At 36.7% G+C, this 17,823-nt stretch overlaps 1 protein-coding gene across 1 annotated transcript; it reads right to left on the bottom strand.

The window, feature by feature from the left end:
* Positions 1-320: 320 nt before the first annotated feature.
* On the bottom strand, positions 321-15,400 carry LOC139686840 (mitochondrial ribosome-associated GTPase 2). Its single transcript, XM_071583915.1, has 7 exons — positions 15,042-15,400; positions 14,781-14,927; positions 13,619-13,735; positions 7,162-7,434; positions 5,285-5,423; positions 3,423-3,655; positions 321-688 (listed from the first exon to the last, which is right to left on the bottom strand). Exons 1-7 carry the CDS (start codon positions 15,189-15,191, stop codon positions 521-523), a joined length of 1,227 nt encoding a protein of 408 aa, XP_071440016.1. The 5' UTR covers positions 15,192-15,400; the 3' UTR covers positions 321-520.
* Positions 15,401-17,823: the final 2,423 nt, after the last annotated feature.

Here is a 17,823-nt window from a genome sequence, read left to right as displayed (position 1 = left end):
CTTCCCACCCTGAGGGCGCGGGTTCAAATCCCGGCGGTGCTGAATATTTTTCAGAGGTATCTCGATCCCTACTTGAGGTGCTTTGTGGAGGGCACTTCGAGTGAGTACGCCGTCCGTCGGATGGGACGTTAATCTGCAGACCCCTTGGCGCCTTTCGTAAAGAGTAGGCTAATGCCGACGCCGGGTTTCTCTCCTCCCTTCATCCTTTCCTGTCCATCCCCTATGGCGCAAATGACCTTAGCTGTCGGTCGCCTCCCCTCAATACTACTACTACTTTAAATATAGATATCAAATATTTCCATGAAGTGAACGCTGAAACATTGAGTAGCTTTCATCTTTATTTACAAGTGAAGTTTCAATGATTTTCATTACTACATATGCTAAATGGCTGCTAATTTCATCTTATTATCCTTAGACTGAGTTAAAACAATAAAATATCCATTATTTCAGCCTCTGTGCAACCTCTTATATACACATTTCATTTACAGCATGGATTCCATGCATAATTATGTAAAAACACTCATTCATACAAATTTTCAGTATCTTCCTCTGCACTGCCACATTCCGCCATATTTTTATCATATAGGCGGCGTATTTCTGACAAAACTGTAGACAAATTATCTCCCATTTTTGCTGAAATTGGTATCACAGGTAACTTCATGTGCTTCATAGCATTATCAAGATTTTCCTACAAAGTAAAACACTATGCATTAGATTTTACACCTTTATGCACTTTAAATACATGCTATTATGCTATTAAATACTATCTAAATTACATGTTCAACTGTTCTGTCAATTGCTGTTGCAATTACCCTTAATTTGTAAATGTAAGAGTTGAACACTAAACAATACAAATATACAATTAATGCCATGATTAGAAAACCTTACCTAAAAATGTATTGAAACATAAATCCATAAACTAATTTAATTATAATAAGTATTTTGGTAGTATACTTTTTACTTACACCTTTCATTATCAACAGTGCAACAATTTCAAAATCTTTAAAATTAACATATAAAAACTTTTAACCCCGAGTTTATCTTCAACTTACATAAAATCTAAAGACCCCCTTGTTATTCAAAATAGAGGATGTGGAGCTATTGGCTGTTGAAGAAATTGTCACAAGAAGAAATGATTAAAATGAAAAATAATGAAATGATTAGGAGAATTTAGCTTAAATACATACAATTGTAAGAAAGAGAGATTTATACTGCATGGAAAGGTGATGAAGTAAGAGCTGCAATATTTTTAATTTAACAACTTTGATTACATCCTACAAACCTCCTTCCCACCCAAGCCCACCTTCCTTTCATTTGATAGTTTACATTTTTATCAATTAAAAATAAATAATGAAAAACTTTTGAACAAGAAACTTTACGAGGTGGGAGGAATTTAAAATAAAAAATAAATTTTTGCTCCTCTTTCCACCGGGTCAAGCCAAAAATTGTGTATCTTATTGTGGAATTCGAGCATAGTATTACCAGGCAAAATCATGCTTCTTGGGGAATCGTGCACCAAAGAAAATTATTTTTCACTCAATGGCAGAATATACCTACCATCAGACAGTATGCCTAGCTATGGGATCTCCACTTCCACCATTGTTGGCCAAAATTTTATGAATGATCACGAGAATATAAATTATTTCAATCTGAAAATTTGGTCATAAAATGTTTTCTACTGTTATGTATATTTTGACATTTTGTTGTTGGATGGGGAGTGGGAGACAGCTTAAATGCTTCCTTAAGTTCCTGAACAGCCAACACCCCAAAATCAGTTTTATAATGGAAGCTGATGTTGATTTGAATTTCTTAAGACATAGACATTAAAAATGTCCTGGCTATACATTAATACTGGACAAACAGCATTGTTTTGGCATACACAGTAAAACCAGCTACAACGATAAAAGCATCCCCTCAGATTCTCGTCACCCACTTCAGGCAAATTGAATGCCTATCATTCTACATTGCAAAGACTTGTGAGTTTACCAATACCCATTAAAGAGTTTACATATGAGCTTAATGCTATTTTCTTTATTGGAAAATACAATGGACACACTTTTTTACTACAAAATTTGCTCCAAAATTAGCCTCATCTAATGGGCCATGCACTCATGGGTCAACTTTGACCTATTAGTGCAAGCTGACTTTCTGGAGAAAAACTTAAAAAGTATTTTCCAGGAAAGTATTTTTTCCCGCATCAGACATAGTAAATGGTTGCCGTAACTACAAATTTCAATAATATATCACTATTTTGAGTTAGTAGTAGGCAATCGAGTTTCAATATTTCCTTGAAATAATTCCTCAAAAAAATTTCCAGATAGATTGGAAATATACATAATGAGGTGTATTCATTTATAATTTCTGTGCTAGACCAGAAGCAAATTTAGAGCAAGAATAAAATTACATAATAAGTACAGTGAAACAAGGGATATCTCATCCCTCCCGGCAAAATAACTCGGAGAGGTCATATCAGTGGAACTTTGATGTGAAAAGAAGAGAAATCTTGAGATAAAAGACCCATAGACTGGATCTTTTTGAAATATTGGAGATAGTACAGCTTGGCCCTTGCCCTTCTACTCAATAACCATGTTTTTGTGAATCATTTTCCCCTTCTTGCCATTCCTTTCCCAAATACATACAATCTATCCCGCCCCTTCCTCTTTATTTACACTTTAATTTACCCATGCTTACATTCCCATTTGGCATAACATCAATCCCATGCAGGGATATGCCCCAGACTTCCTACCCATATCACTCTCAACTACCCCTTCACCTTTCTCCCACCAATTCCCATCTCCGTCCTCTAATTCACTCCAAATCCAAATCTCCCTGCATTTGTCGTCCAAATGCGTGGAACATGCATCACAGTTTTTAATGAAAACATTTTGCAGACAAATACTACAATTATTCTTTAATCATTAATGAAAATCAATTAGTTTTTAGTTCAGCTGGCTCAGTCTCTGCGCTTCACATTCTCCCATTGTGATGTGTATTGACGCAGATACAGTTGACTAGTAACCAATTTCATTTAATAGAAGAATATACTTTAATGTTTTCTAGATACAATTCTCTCGATTTGCTTTAAAACATGACTGTTACAATTTTAAAATTATTAAAACATAGAAAATAATGAGCATATGCTAATGGGTGCACGCAATACATTAAGGCAAAAATGGCTAAAATGATTAACATGGCCATGAATTTTAGCTAGTTTAAAAATCTGCTGTCTTTAAGGCATGAAATTTTAGAGTTAAACAGCTAATCTTATATTTTTACACAACCACAAATAGAAAGCAATAAATCAGATAGAAGGAAAGGTTTGATGTAGAAAGTAATAACAACTAAATTTCATATAATCAGCAAAAATAATTGAAATTTTCAATGGATACTTTCACGTGTATTCATGAAAAAAAGGACATTACCTTGGCATCAGGCAGATCCATCTTGTTTGCAAGCACAAGCAGCGCACGAGATACGAGCAATGGATCGAAATGCCTCAATTCTGAAAGGAGTTCCTCACACTGTTCCCAGGGGCATTTTAATGAAGCATCCACAATGAGGAGGAGGGCTACACAACGCTCTGCATGTCGCAGAAAAGACAAACCCAGTCCGCGATTTTTATGAGCACCGGGAAGAAGGCCTGGAAGGTCAGCCACTGCAGAGGAAAAATGTGAATATCAGGTTGCTATTCCCTCCTTCCCTTGGCACCAAAAAGCAGGAGTCGAATGTTAGGGGATGTACATTAATCACCCAATGACACTAGGCCACTTTTTGCCCGCTATCTTCCCATCCTGATATTTGGTGACTTCTAAATGTCCTCAAATTTCAATTTAAAATGTCGGTTTCTTTTTAGAGACTAAAGTAGAGAGCAGTGTAATACATTCGCATATGACACAATTTTTTGAAAAGGAATAGAGATTGCAATCAAGTAGCGAGTCAAATGCTACCAAATCATATGGACGACATTTTTATTAATGTTAACTTAATGTAAATGTTATGGGTTAAAATATAAAAACCAAACACAAATGAACAAATTATTTCTCTATGATACAGCAATTAAAACATTTAAACTTTTTTAGTTTTCCTTCTTTGATCAAATTGTGCATGCTTTTTAAATGCGTTCATTATTTCTCATGAAACTTGTTATTTTTAACTATTTTTATGTTAAAACTAAAAACCATTCAGATTTAATAATGCTATCCAACATTATTTGAGGCAGGGAAATATGAGGCAGGATAGTAAGGTGGGACTCTCCACTATCATTGGCTCTTTTCAAAATATAAGAGGATGAAATGGTTAAAGGGGGAGAGGATACTGAAGCGAGGAGAAAGAATAAAATCAGATTGATGACTAGATGATTAAACTTTAATTGGTCAGTCAAATAATGGATTACAATAATCTCTGAATGTATTAAAAATAAGTTTGATAAGTATGGGGTGAAAATCAATGCAAAAAAAACTAATGGTAATGAGGCTTTTGAGAAATAGGAGAGCTAAGTCAAACATTAAAATTAGAGGGCATAAAGCGCAATTTTGCACAGAAGGTAGAACTTTTTACTTAACAAGGTAGTTTTTTATATGAAGACTGTTAAGTGGCGGAGAAATTAGGAGAAGAATAAATACATTAGCCAAAGAAGTTTGGACAAGGAGAATCTACAGAGTCTGACCCAAAGTTAAGTGTTGCAGTTAATGAATTTGTGCTGTCTTTTACGACAAAAATGGGCATAGCAGTGGGGATATTATGAGAAGAATCACATTAGCAATAGGAGTATTTACAAGAAGAGACTTAATGACAGGTACATTAAGATATAAAGAAAATATTAGTAAAGACATTCATAGGGAGGGTCTTCATGGATCTGGAATCTGGTCTTGGGGCAAGAAGATGAGAGTAGATTGGTAGCTTTTGAAACATAGGTGTGGAGTAGAATGGAGAAAATAAGTTGAACAGAATGGAAGACAAATGGTAAACTTTTAAATATGGTGAGAAAAGAGAGAAGCTGCTATATGAAAGTGTTTGAGGAGGAAGTATTGGAGGGTAATATGATGTTGAAGGCCATAATAGAGAGGAAAACGTCGGCAAAGGAGAGAATGGGATTTTTAGATGACAAGAAAGCAGTTAGAAGTTATGATCAAATGAAGAACGAAATAATGCAAGGCAAACAATAGGTAACCCTTGTGATATGCTCAAGTTCATAGCCATTAGGAACTGTCCAAAACCTATGTTTTATAGGTAAAGTCCTTGAATGATAGAATGAATGAGAGGAGCAATGGAAATATAATCTTACCACAGAGCTGCTCATGGTCACTGTATCGAACCATTCCTAGTTGCGGTTTCAAAGTTGTGAATGGGTACGGGGCAACTTTGGCTTTTGCTCTGGTGATGGCACTCAAAAAAGTGCTCTTCCCTGCATTGGGAAATCCAATCTGGAGAGTAAAAACGTTTGGATTTATAATAAATACAATTCTCAAAATTATGAAAACTTAAGAGATATATTTGATAATCTAAAATACTCTTCTGTCATAACATTTTGCCCACCAAAATATAACAACATACTTTTTCCAACTTCTTCAAACTATATACACTACTTATGCCGGAAGGAAGAGAAACTATTAAATAGAGCTACAGGGAGCCTGTCTTCCCTCTGTGAAGGTCACAACTCAATAATCTTTCCATTAAACATTATATTAAACCAATATTCAATTCCTACGCTGGCGTGATATAAAGCAATGAATAAATATCCAAAGCCTTGATTAATTGCAGAAATTCGCTTACAATTTCATGTTGGATTTCAGAATTGATGTTGAAGAAGCATGGAGAGGTTTTTAGAATTCCATAGTAATGTTTTCCTATTCTAATGAAGAAATCCAGATGTATTTGACATATTTATCTAATCAAGACAAGCAAATGCTTTGGGTTTCATCAGCCCCTAAGCACTAACATTCTCTGCCAAATTCATACGGACCCATGAAGTTTTTGTGCAGCTTAAAACAAGAGTTTCAAACTCCATAGGTTAATCTTCAATACTGAATCTCATGAAACAATTTCAAAGAGTAAAAATTGTTCTCCTAGACCAGGACCCTGGTCAAGGTGAATTTTGAACTTTGAGATTGTTACAATTTGGTGCATTTTAGTGTTAGATTCTGTCAAAGCTACTGTCATGGCATCTCCTGCAGTTCTTTGAACTGAATATTATTTTTACCTCGGATAGTTAGTATTCAATGTTGTAATTGGGATTGTAATCATTAAGTTCATTACTATCATGGTATGCAAACATTGTGTTGCTTAAATGAAAAAGAAACACTTTGTTTCAATCCACCACTTGTGGATTGAAACCACCAAAAGTGGTGGATTGAAACAAAGTGTTTCTTTTTCATTTATTAAAATGAACTTCCACAAAGTTGAGGCTGAAACTATTGAACTAATTGTGTTGCTTGCTTGTGCAATGTTGAAGGAGGATCCAGTGAGGTATCAAATAAACTCAATTGTATTTTATCACAACTCATTCTAAAAAAAGTATGTGCTCTCCTTACTAAGTGTAATTATTTCCTTTTAATTAACCTAATGAATTACCTGTGCATTTGCGCAAAAGGTGAAAACTTTTTCCTCGTTTGTGCCTTACTGCAATGAGAGTGTCCTATACGTCATTAAATACAATCAGTTGACTCTTACTATGAGGTTTATCAAGGGAGTTATGCAGAACAAATAGTTTTCCCCTTCTTCTTTCCCCTTCCTCCTAAACTTCTTCATCATGGGTTATAAATATGAGGATTGGTTTATAGCAATCTACATCATGTCCCCTGTCAATCTCTTTAATCCCTCATAGTTCCTTGCATTGACATACCATCCCCTACCACCTCCTCATAGTTCATTTTATGCACCTTCCTCTGTTATTTGTTCCTAACATGGTCGCTTCAATTATGATCTTGGGTACACTGCTGTGCCTTAGCATGTGTCCAATCAATTTCTCTCTTCTTAATGCCCATTTTCTCAGATACATCCTTTATTGGGTCATACTGCCCCCAAGTTGTATTGTTTCAACACAGAATTCATAGTCAAAATTGTGCTCCATGACAACCATGGGTAAACAAAGAATCTTCAGCGATAATCATGTCTAATTTTATGCCACATACAAATTGTTAAATATAATCATAACAAACATACCAGGCCAAAATGAGATATAGATCTCAACTCAAGGACAAAGTGTCCCATTTCTCCTTCGGCACCATACTCTGCCACCTGGGGTGACTGATTTGTGTCTGTGGCAAAGAATGCATTCCCATGGCCACCGGCACCACCTTTTGCACCCACAAAAACTGTTCCCTCTTCAGCCAAATCTCCAACCACTTTTCCTTTCACAAACAACAATGGATCCAAGGACCCTGTATTTTCCACATCTTTAGCCTGTAATCTTTTGATAACAGTTCCTATAGGAACCTGTAAAGATGAGAAAGAATTCAATGTGTGTTTTTAGAAAGGAACAAAAAAGTCTTAGATTACATAAAAACTAACATCAGATTTTCACTTCTGATTTATCATGCTGTACACAAATGCAAATGCCTGAATTTCCCACAACAAGAATGCAGACTTTGATAAGTATTTTGAAAAATGTCTAATATTTTTAAAATGAGTGAAGAAGATATGAGGAAAAAGCTATAGCAATAGCACCAATATGATTACAATGTAACTCATCCACATTGAAGTTTAAATTTAAAGATTTCAGATCAGAGTTTAAGTGTAGTGAGCCCCTTCCCACTGTAAATGCTTGCCTAGACATGTATTAATGACATCAGCTCATAAACTTTAAAGAAGATTACATATTCATATTGGAAGAATCAATAAACTACCCAAGAAAGAGTGAAGATGGACAGAATGGCAATATTTGAAATCACAATAGCTTTTTCATTTTTCATCAAATTTGGAACAGATTGAAACATGCAAACAAACTGCCAACAGAATTTACAACTTACATTTATGAATGGCATCATGGGATGGTTTCCCAGTGGTAGTAATAGTAATGTGTGGGGGAGACAAACAGCTGAGGTCACCTGCACCACTAGGGAACTGGTAATTTGGAAGAGGCATAATTTAAGGGAATGGAGGGAGAGCGTACAGAAATCTGGAGTAATAATAATACTTTATTCATATTGATAAATGGTACAACCATATTAATGTGGTCAATATAAATATTACTTAATATATAAACATTAAATCAATGTGATGATATTGTCATAAAAGAATTCATCAGATGAGCAAAGTGTGTTAGCAAGTAACTGGGAATATACCCTATGCTTGAAATACAGGATACAGCCCAATTTCAACCGAGTAGGCAGAAGGTTATACAGTCAAATATTTACATTATGAAATGAGTTGTATGTAGAGGACAGTCTACAATAAGTATTATTTAGAATTGCTTTATCCCTTATGGTGTAGTTATGGAAGTGAGATATTAATTGGTAAGCTTCTAGATTAACTTTCACATGAATCAGAGCCTTAAAGATATACAAACAAAATACAGTCATGATTACATGCCTAATAACAAAAGGCTTGCAGGAATCACATGGTGGTATATTAGCAAGAGAGCGAATTGTAGTAGCAAGATTTGTTTAACATGTAGGGCAAGACCCCATAACTCAACACCATAATTCAAATGACATTGAAAGAGGGCATGTTAAAGTGTTAAGTGATACTCATTTGACATGAAAAAGTTGAGCTTATATTAAATGAAGAATACAATACATCTTTCCACTGTTGTACATTGTATTCTTTATTTAATAAACATGAATTTCCACAAAGTTGAGCCGGGAACAATTGGAAGTTGAGCTTTGTTCATTTTTAAACTTTACTCAGTTTGTAACAGATCTGGCTGATGTATGTCTCTCAGTTAAGTTTCGTAGCAATATAATTTCTTGGTATTTAAGAGGTTTCAATTTCAGTTACTTTTGATTTAAGACTGCATACAAAAGGCTGGGTTTTTTGAGTATTTTAATGCAAATGATTATTATCAAACCATTCCTTAGTGGGTATTTGGGCAGCGATAGATTGTGCCTTTGCATATTCTTGATGTTGACATTTTTAAACAAAAGTGGTGTCATCAGCATGTAAAACAGATTTAGATTTCATATTACAGGGTAAATCATTAATTATGATGATGAAAAATACTGGGCCAAGCACAGAGCCCTGTGGGACACCACATTTTACTTTGAGAGCTGCAGATCGACAGCCAACCAGTCAACCAATCAGTGGCGATCATCCAAATATGACTTCATTAGCTTCAGTTCAACTCCTTTACCACATAATATTCTAGCTTCAATAGTAATACTGAATGATTAACACTGTCGAAAACCTTACTGAGATCACATAAGTGTCACAGAGATTGATTCCTTCTATTCAAATGCATTAATGACATAATTAACTACGGACTCTACAGTCATAATTGCAGATTCCCCAGATCAAAAGCCATTTGGTGATTTGGAAAACAGATTATATAACTAAAAAAATCACATACTTGTATTTGATCTTTCATTATAGCTTCAAAAATTAAACCAAATACAAGGACTATGGAAATGGGGTGGTAGATAGTTAAATCATCATTATCACCTTTCTCATTAAAGGTACTGTTTTTGAATATTTTAGAGCTGTTGGAAAATCTCCTGTCACAAAACATAATTGAGTAACATAGCTAATGGTTCCACAATGAATATAATAGTGCCCTTGTTTAAGGGCACTATTACATTCAAACAGACCATAGATATCCTTACTGTTGGATTTCAAAATTTTTTTTCGATATAATATCAAATGGCGACAAATTTCCATTTAAAATTTAAATTACTTTGAGGAAGATTTTGCAGCAATAAGCCAATATTTGCAGCATCAACTTTTTCAGGGAAATTATTTTCTTCAACAGCTTTAATGAAAAAATTGTTTCTTTCGCATTACCATGATCAACTTCTTCATTGATTACTCCCCATGCTGCCTATTGTTTATTTTTTGCATTGAATATAAAATCCTTATAAGCTTTATCTTTTGCAAACCTAATTGAAATATAATAATCTCTTTTGTATTTCAAGTAAGCCTCTTTGTCATGCAGGCTTAAACTGGTTTTGTAAGAGTGGTAGTCACTAAGTACATCATTTCTCAGAGCTAATAACTCCTCACTATACCACAGACTATTTTTAGTTTTAAAGAGCTTATAATTTAGTAATTTTTTAGGAAAGCAACGTTCAAAAATGTCTAGGAAATTAGCTAAAAAACTTGGAAAACTAAGTTGCTCAACAGAGCCAGTGCAAATACCATGCCAATTGATACAAGACCAAAGCAGTTCTAACTCACTAAAGCTCCTAATGCTATGATGGGCCTGATAGTTATGGGTTTACTTCTACTTGAGAATTTATTTGGAGCTATTTAAGTCTTAATATTGAAGCTTATATCTTGATGGTCAGACAGGAGGGGGTCAATAACACTTATACTATACAGTTCAGGACCACAATTGGTATTTACGCTATCTAGGCAGACAGAAAATCAAGAAGGCTGTTTGTTTTCCCAGTATAAATTACAAAAAAGCAATATATTCACAAGAACATGACAATAACTAGTTTTTAGAATTATACCAATATTAAGATCCCAAAAAATTATGATATTGGCCTTACAGAGGGAAGAAAAGGAATAGTACTAGCTCCAGTTGATTACAGAAATGTTCAAATACACCATCAGAGGAATTACAATTAGGCAATGATCATATTATTGTTCTTCAATGTAATTGCAGATATTTCAAAGTACAATTCAAGACAGAATTTTCCTAAATCAATTGCTTTATAAGGCATACCTTTCAAGACAATAATACAGAAACCACCATTTTTTGATACAGACCGGCATTAGCATGATGCCAAGCTAAAATCGCTTATGGTATACTCAGCAACTTCATTAATTGTAATCATTAGCTCAGTCTTGAAGACTTGATGCCAAGGGGTCACAAACTTTACCTAATGGACAGCACACTCCACTTAGGGTGCTCTCCGAATAGAGCCCATACAGGTTGGGATGCCCCTGAATAATACTTCTACTACCTGGATTTAAATCTGGGAGCTCAAGTTAGGAAGCCAGTACCCTAGCTCGAACTTCAAGGGTTCCTTAGAGCTTTGTACAAAACTGTGGAAAAATTATACCAGTTTGTTCACCTGGTCCATGGTTTTCTTTTTAGGGGCCCATATTTCAATTACATAAATTCCCTTCATCATTTGGTCTTCTGATAAAATTATAGTCATGGGCCAGTACGGGAAATTCTTTCATTTTATGCAAGACATAATTTGAACCAATGGTTTCAATGTGGAATAGAATCAATGTGGATAAGGATTAAATATGACATGATAATTAAGTTCTCCCTTCTGAAGGACTAAAAACCTTGACGTGGTGGAAGAGCTTGTGTGTTCCTTAGAAAAGCTCTGCTGGCGGGAGCAATGGAGAGTATATAATATAGCAATGATTTTTATAATGGAGAGTTTAGAGAATATCAGTCCTGGCAATAACGGGACTTGGCCCAATGAGCCGGGTGTCGTGCCTGGCAATGGAAGAGGCAAGGTTTCCGCAGTTGTCACGCATGCAAATCTTGCAGACACAGAGTTAGGTAGAAGGAGGTACAAAGAGTTAAATAATAAATTGAGAAGGGTAACGAATAAAGCAAAAGAAGCATGGTGGAAGATGCAATGCGAGGTATGGAAAGTTTGCAAAGGAAGGGTGAAATTGGTGCACTTTAAAGAAGGTTAACACCCTGCCAGAAAGTAAGAAGAGAGGATCTGTGTTGACAGTTAGAGATAAGTCAAGTAAGATAATAGTTAAAACAGTAAATATCCAAGAGAGATGGAAGGAATATACACGTATAGAAGAACTTTATGGTAACGAACTCAGACCAACAAGCTAAGACATAGAAAAAGAATATGATGTATATGCAAATAGCTTAGGTCCAGGCATACTTGACAATGAAATAGAAAGGGCATTAAAGGAGATGAAATCAAATAAGGCCGTGGGGGTTGATAACATTCCCGCAGAACTAAAAAGGTTTAGGAAAATGTGGGAAGATGAGTCTATATGGACTCATTCGTAGTATCTATAAGAAAGGAATCTGGCCAGAAGACTATGAGATCAGTGTTAGTTCCTACTCTGAAAAAGATTAAGGATGCACAATGTGTGGACGACAGAACAATAAATATGATTTCTCATGCAGCTAAAGTTGTTCTCAGAATCATCAACAAAAGGATAGAGAGTAGCGCAATTGATTTCTTAGGGGATAGTCAGTTTGGGTTTGGGAAGGGGAGAGGCATGCACCACTGCTGCAATGAGATCATTAATCGAGAGGAATATAGAATAAAATCAGTAAGTATTTGCTTATTTCGTGGATTTCATAATGGCATTTGATAGAGTGCATTGGGAAAAACTAATGAGTATATTGAAGAAAAAAGGAATAGATTGGAGGGAAAGGAGGCTAATATGCAACCTGTACATGTCTCAGACTGCACAGGTGCGAGTGGAGAACAGGGAGTCCAGATGGGCACTAGGCAGTGTTGCCCATTATCACCGTTGCTGTTCAACCTGTATGCAGAGGAAATGATTAAAGAGGCATGGGAAGAACTGGAGGTAGGAATGAAAGTGGGCGGGGAATTCGTAAAATCAGTTAGGTTTGCCGATGACCAAGCTTTAGTTTGTCAGTCAGCCAAGGGGTTGCAAGCATTGCTTAGTGAATTGGAAATTCAGTGCGACAAGTATGGGATGAGAATCAATATTAATAAAACAAAGGTAATGCGATTCTCTAGAAAGAGAAAGGCTAAGCTAAACATTAAAGCAGGAGGACGAAAACTAAAGCAGTTGGAACAGTTTACATATTTTGGACCACAATAGTCAAAGTAGGGGACATTGAGTAAGGATGTTAAGAAAACCCTCGTCAAAACTTTGATATGGAGCGTAGTTATGTACAGAGCGGAAACATGGTCACTGAAACAGGATGATACAAGTAGATTGGAGGCTTTTGAAATCTGGGTGTGGAGATGGATGGAGATGGTGAAATAGACAGAAAGAAACACAAATGAGGAAGTGCTGGAATGATAGGGGAGGAGAGGGGATTGTTGGGAGAAATCATAGGGAGGCAGAAAAAACGGATGAAAATCATATTGATCGGCAGTGGGATGTTGAAGACTGTAATAGAGGGGAGAATGTTAGGCAAACAAGGAAAGGGCAGGAACAGGATTGAGATGTTGGATGGGATGAAGGGAGGAAGGAAGAACTCAGAGATGAAGAGGGACTTGATGTAGAGTAGGTTGCTGGATTGTGTTTTGTTAAGAGACACAAAATATTTATTTGATGGTTGTGTCCATCCAAAACCTTCCTTAACCGGTAGATTACCAAATAATAATAAAGTTCTGTAATTAATATGATCATGCAATATTATCTGTGACAAAAATTTAAAATTTACCGCACAGCCCATGAATATGGGAACATTTCATGAAGTGTTCTTTGCAACATGGAATACTTAATTAATATAATGGAAGTTGGGAAAACAAAACATATTCCAATTTTTGGCTTTGCTGTACACAGTTAAATTTAGTTTGTAATAGAATAAAATTTTACTTACTTTAACTACGGTATGTTCCGCGCTACGACCAAAGCAGTTTTTTGTACCACCAGGTTCACCATTATTACCAGTTATAACAGATGGAACTCCCGAATAATCCTTAACATCTGAGCAAGCCTGCCAATAAAATTATTACTAATTACCACCAAGGTCACATTTTTATACCAAAGCTAATGAAACAGATAAAGAGTAAATAATTGTAATATGTTAGAAGAAAAAAGGAGATGGAAAACTGATATAGCATGATAAGTATCCAACCAAACCACAGTAACCAACCCAAAGAATGGTTTGATAAGTAAATTTTGAGTACAGCAAATACTTAGTACAGCACCGTATGAAACTCTCATTATAACAGGGCAATAAGGGGGACCAATTCCTTCCCCTGTGCCACATGTGATTTCCAAGGAAAATATAGTACTTGAAAAATCAGTTTGGGGTGAAGCTGAGGCTGTTCATTGGTGTCACCCGTAATCGAACCCAGGGGTCGGAATATATACCAAGTAACAAAATGAATAGCTCTTAAGAAGGATAGGAAAAAACGCAAATAATAAAAGGAATAACGAAAACATAGAACATGATCGGAAGATTGCAAATACTAAGGATTATTTTTAATATTTCATTTTCAAGTGATAGATGTTCTGAATAACAGTAGACTATCCCCTTTCAAATACATGTCATCTAGATGAAAAAGATTCACCATGCGTAACATCAGGTCAAGTCAAACAAAGTTTATTTTAACGGAAAAAGTAATTTTTATTTCAAATGAAACCATTAATAAAGATTTTGGATGACAGTATTTAATCAGATATTGCCATAATTGTGTGTGACAAATAAGGACCGATATTGGCAACATTCTGAGGCCCCACGTTGGTATTCATGGCACATTATTGAATATTACTATGAATCAAAACTGATATAGGTACCTCAAAAACAGTATTTCTTATATTATGACCTTTTATCAATACAGTATGATTTGACAACGGGCAGTGTTTCCACTCCTAGTCTTCCCCATTGCCAAATTTTACCAACCAGTTGATGGTCACATAGTTGCCCGAAATATTGCTAGTTTTCTCAAATATTCATTATTGGCTAGAGGATTGATACCTTGCATAGCAGTATGTGGGTTGAAAGGGTGCAAACAGATGGACATATTTTAGCTCACCTGAAAGATGACATGTCCCCCATTTCCTCCATCTCCTCCGTCTGGCCCAGCATGGTCATTGCACCATAACCGCATAAAAGAAATAGCACCATCGCCACCATTTCCAGCAATCACTCGCACTTTTCTGGTGTCAATAAAGTGCTTTGCCTACAAGCACAACCCAACCATAAACTTAAAAGTGCGCAATTTACGAAAGTGATTAAACCAATCAAAATTTTAATCTACAAAACATTGAAAGTGGTATCAAAGTCAACAAATTACCGTCTTCCTTTGAGATTTCGGTTTGGTGTTTCTCAGAGCATACACTGATGAAAAAGAATTTGCCGACGATGCATAGGCTAAAATATTAAAAACATTACTGGCTCGACTTATGATGAAACCAGTGCGACTATTCATGGCAGATATTAACATGGGGTGAAATCATGATATTAATTGAGGAAACTGGCATTCAAAATACGCATATTGCGCATTCTACAGTTTCATAACATCCACTACGGGCAATGCACAGGTCTGTAGAGTAGACCCTGAATTTTACATTGGACAGTGGCGCTACCGGGGATTGGTGGTACCACAACTAATAAACAGTTTACTGGCGTTATTACGAGGCTAGGCTGAAAAGTAATACACACATTCTTGTAGAGCGCGAACCAAATGACCTTAAAGCTAGTACGCACGGCGATTCTTTATTCGGACTCTTCGTCGCGCTAGCTGCGCCTGGGATACATTTCTAGCATCCGAGACGCTCATCAACAATGAATCTTGCGTCTCGTGTGATGCGCTTCAGTATTTTTTGAATCTCATCCGGAGTGGGATTCTTTACACAATGCCCATTGAGTCAGTGTGTACGTGAATCTCAAACGGAGTGAACCTCTCTGCCATTTTCGCTCTTTCCTTATTGTTTTTTCTCGCTTTCCTGTTGACAACAGTGATATTGTGGACAAGAGATTCCACGTAAGGGTTAATTGAGGATTGGAAAGTGCGGCGATCCTTGTGGGATGTTTCCGCTAGTGAATATAAAGACGGTGGAAAAAGCTGTGCAGACTTCAGGAACAACATCGAATATTACCTCTTTAGAAATTTCGAAAGAATACATGAGGCTTGTATATGACTCTCCACTTGCGAGGAAACAGAGAGACTGCAAGCCTGTTGGTAGCAGAAACTGCCTCCCTAAAATTCGTCTCCTTTTTCGAAATACGTGTAACGACCATTTCCAGAAGACATTCAAAATCGACTGGACTCATACGAACAAAATTTCCAAATCCCATTTCAGCCTCCAATCTAAGAGTATCAAGAAGTGCCCGTGATTATTACGATCCTTGAAAAAACCACGCATTTACCAACGCGGTGGCTTTTTGTTAGCCTTTTTTTTACTCTGGCGCGATCTCATTCGACATGGCTCAGATTTAAACTAGACACGTACATGATTTCCGGAGCGACATTGTTGCGGGGCTAACAGTCTGCGACATGAATCCGAGTGTCTCCGGCAAAAAGTCCGAACAAAGTATCAAAAGCACACCAGGTGACACGTGGAAGTAACATTACCCCTCAATGCGCAGGCTTGAGGTCGTTGCGTTCATCCAGTGTATTTCGAGAAGCGTAAGTATAGAGACGTGTTCTTGCGCTACATCAACGCGAGTTAAACAGCTTGTTGTTTATATTGACGATATTGCTATTAGGTCAACTGTAAATCGATGGGTAGTAAATTTTCGTGGTTGCGAGCCTGGAAAATCCATCATTATTGATGATACACCAAGCGGACGTCCGATCAATGCCACAGACGATGAACATCACATAATTGGTATACCGTAAAATCTGTGCACGGTGGGTACCACGCCGTCTCACAGAGAACAAACAGCGTCGATTGTAGTGCTGCGAGCAACTTTTGAAGCGCTACCGTGACGAAAGAGACGACTTTCTTTTGAATATCGTGACGGGGGATAAGTCATTGCTCCACGGTTACAGCTCAGAAGAGAAAAGGCAGGGCGCTGATCATCGACATCCGTCTTCTCCTCATGATAAGAAGTTCAAAAGACAACCATCCGCAAAAAAACTTCTTTTGACTTGTGTTTTGGGATGCTCGCCGACTTTATGTGACCGATTTTCTGGAATGAGGTGCAACGGTAATTCTCCTAAGAATTCTAGACTCTAAAACACCTCCGACGTCAAGTTTGTCGTGTTAAAGGCAGCCTGGCGCCAATAATCTTGCAACATGGCAAAGCTCGTCCACACACCTCGCGCGCAACTGTAGAGACTGCGAAACACGAAATTTGAACCCATTCCACACCCTCTTTGTTCCCCCGATCTTCATTTATTCCCTCAACTCAAAAGAGACCTCAAGGGTAATCACCTCGGATGATAAGGTTAAGGCAGCTGTCAAGTCCGGGATTCGAGAAAATTCGAAAGTTTTTTTCAGTGCCAGAATGAAAAAACTTGTAACGCGTTGGCAGAAATGTGTTAGCCTTAACTGTGGCTATGTTGAAAAATAAATATATGATTTAGAAACTTAAGAATTTTACTTAAATGTACTTTTTCCACGATCATGCTATTTGTTTTTGTTCGCGCGCTACATGCATGTGTGCATTACTCGCAAACACAAAGTAAACAGCATAAGTTATGATCAAACGACGATATGTTCCGAGGAAAGTTAGCGTTATTCGGTCAAACTTTCAGATTGAAACGTCACATGGCACCTGAAGCACTTACTGTTGTCAAGGCTCAAAATATAAATAGCAATCCTCGTGCAGAAGGGAAGGTTCTGTGAAATTACGATATCCATTGGTCGATTTTACCTCTTTGATGTATTATAGTAACTCCACTGGCTCTGGCAGTGGTATAATTCAGAAGAATGCACTTAACTGAATACCTGCACACATGTTTTTCTGTTGTATCTCAGACTGCTCTGGTGCGAGTGGAGGATGGGCACTGTTAAGAAGGGGAGTAAAATAGGGGTGTCCTTTGCATTTTTTAACGTACATGTGGATGAATTGGTTCAAGTGACATGGGAATAACTGGAGATAGGAATAAAATTCAGTGGAGATTCATA

The sequence above is a fragment of the Hetaerina americana genome, unplaced genomic scaffold (genome assembly GCF_022747635.1).
Source record: "Hetaerina americana unplaced genomic scaffold, ioHetAmer1.1.p SCAF_15, whole genome shotgun sequence".
In the NCBI taxonomy this organism is placed as follows: domain Eukaryota; kingdom Metazoa; phylum Arthropoda; class Insecta; order Odonata; family Calopterygidae; genus Hetaerina; species Hetaerina americana.
The sequence above is the reverse complement of the archived record's forward strand: the minus strand, read 5'-3'. Positions and strand labels throughout refer to the sequence as shown.

Excerpts from the sequence above, each read along its gene's own strand:
- LOC139686840 (XM_071583915.1), bottom strand. The coding sequence starts at position 15,191 with ATGTTAATATCTGCCATGAATAGTCGCACTGGTTTCATCATAAGTCGA. Across the intron at positions 14,928-15,041 it reads CGAAATCTCAAAGGAAGACG|GCAAAGCACTTTATTGACAC; the intron begins GTAATTTGTTGA and ends TTGTGCTTGTAG. Across the intron at positions 5,424-7,161 it reads CTATATCTCATTTTGGCCTG|ATTGGATTTCCCAATGCAGG; the intron begins GTATGTTTGTTA and ends TTTACTCTCCAG.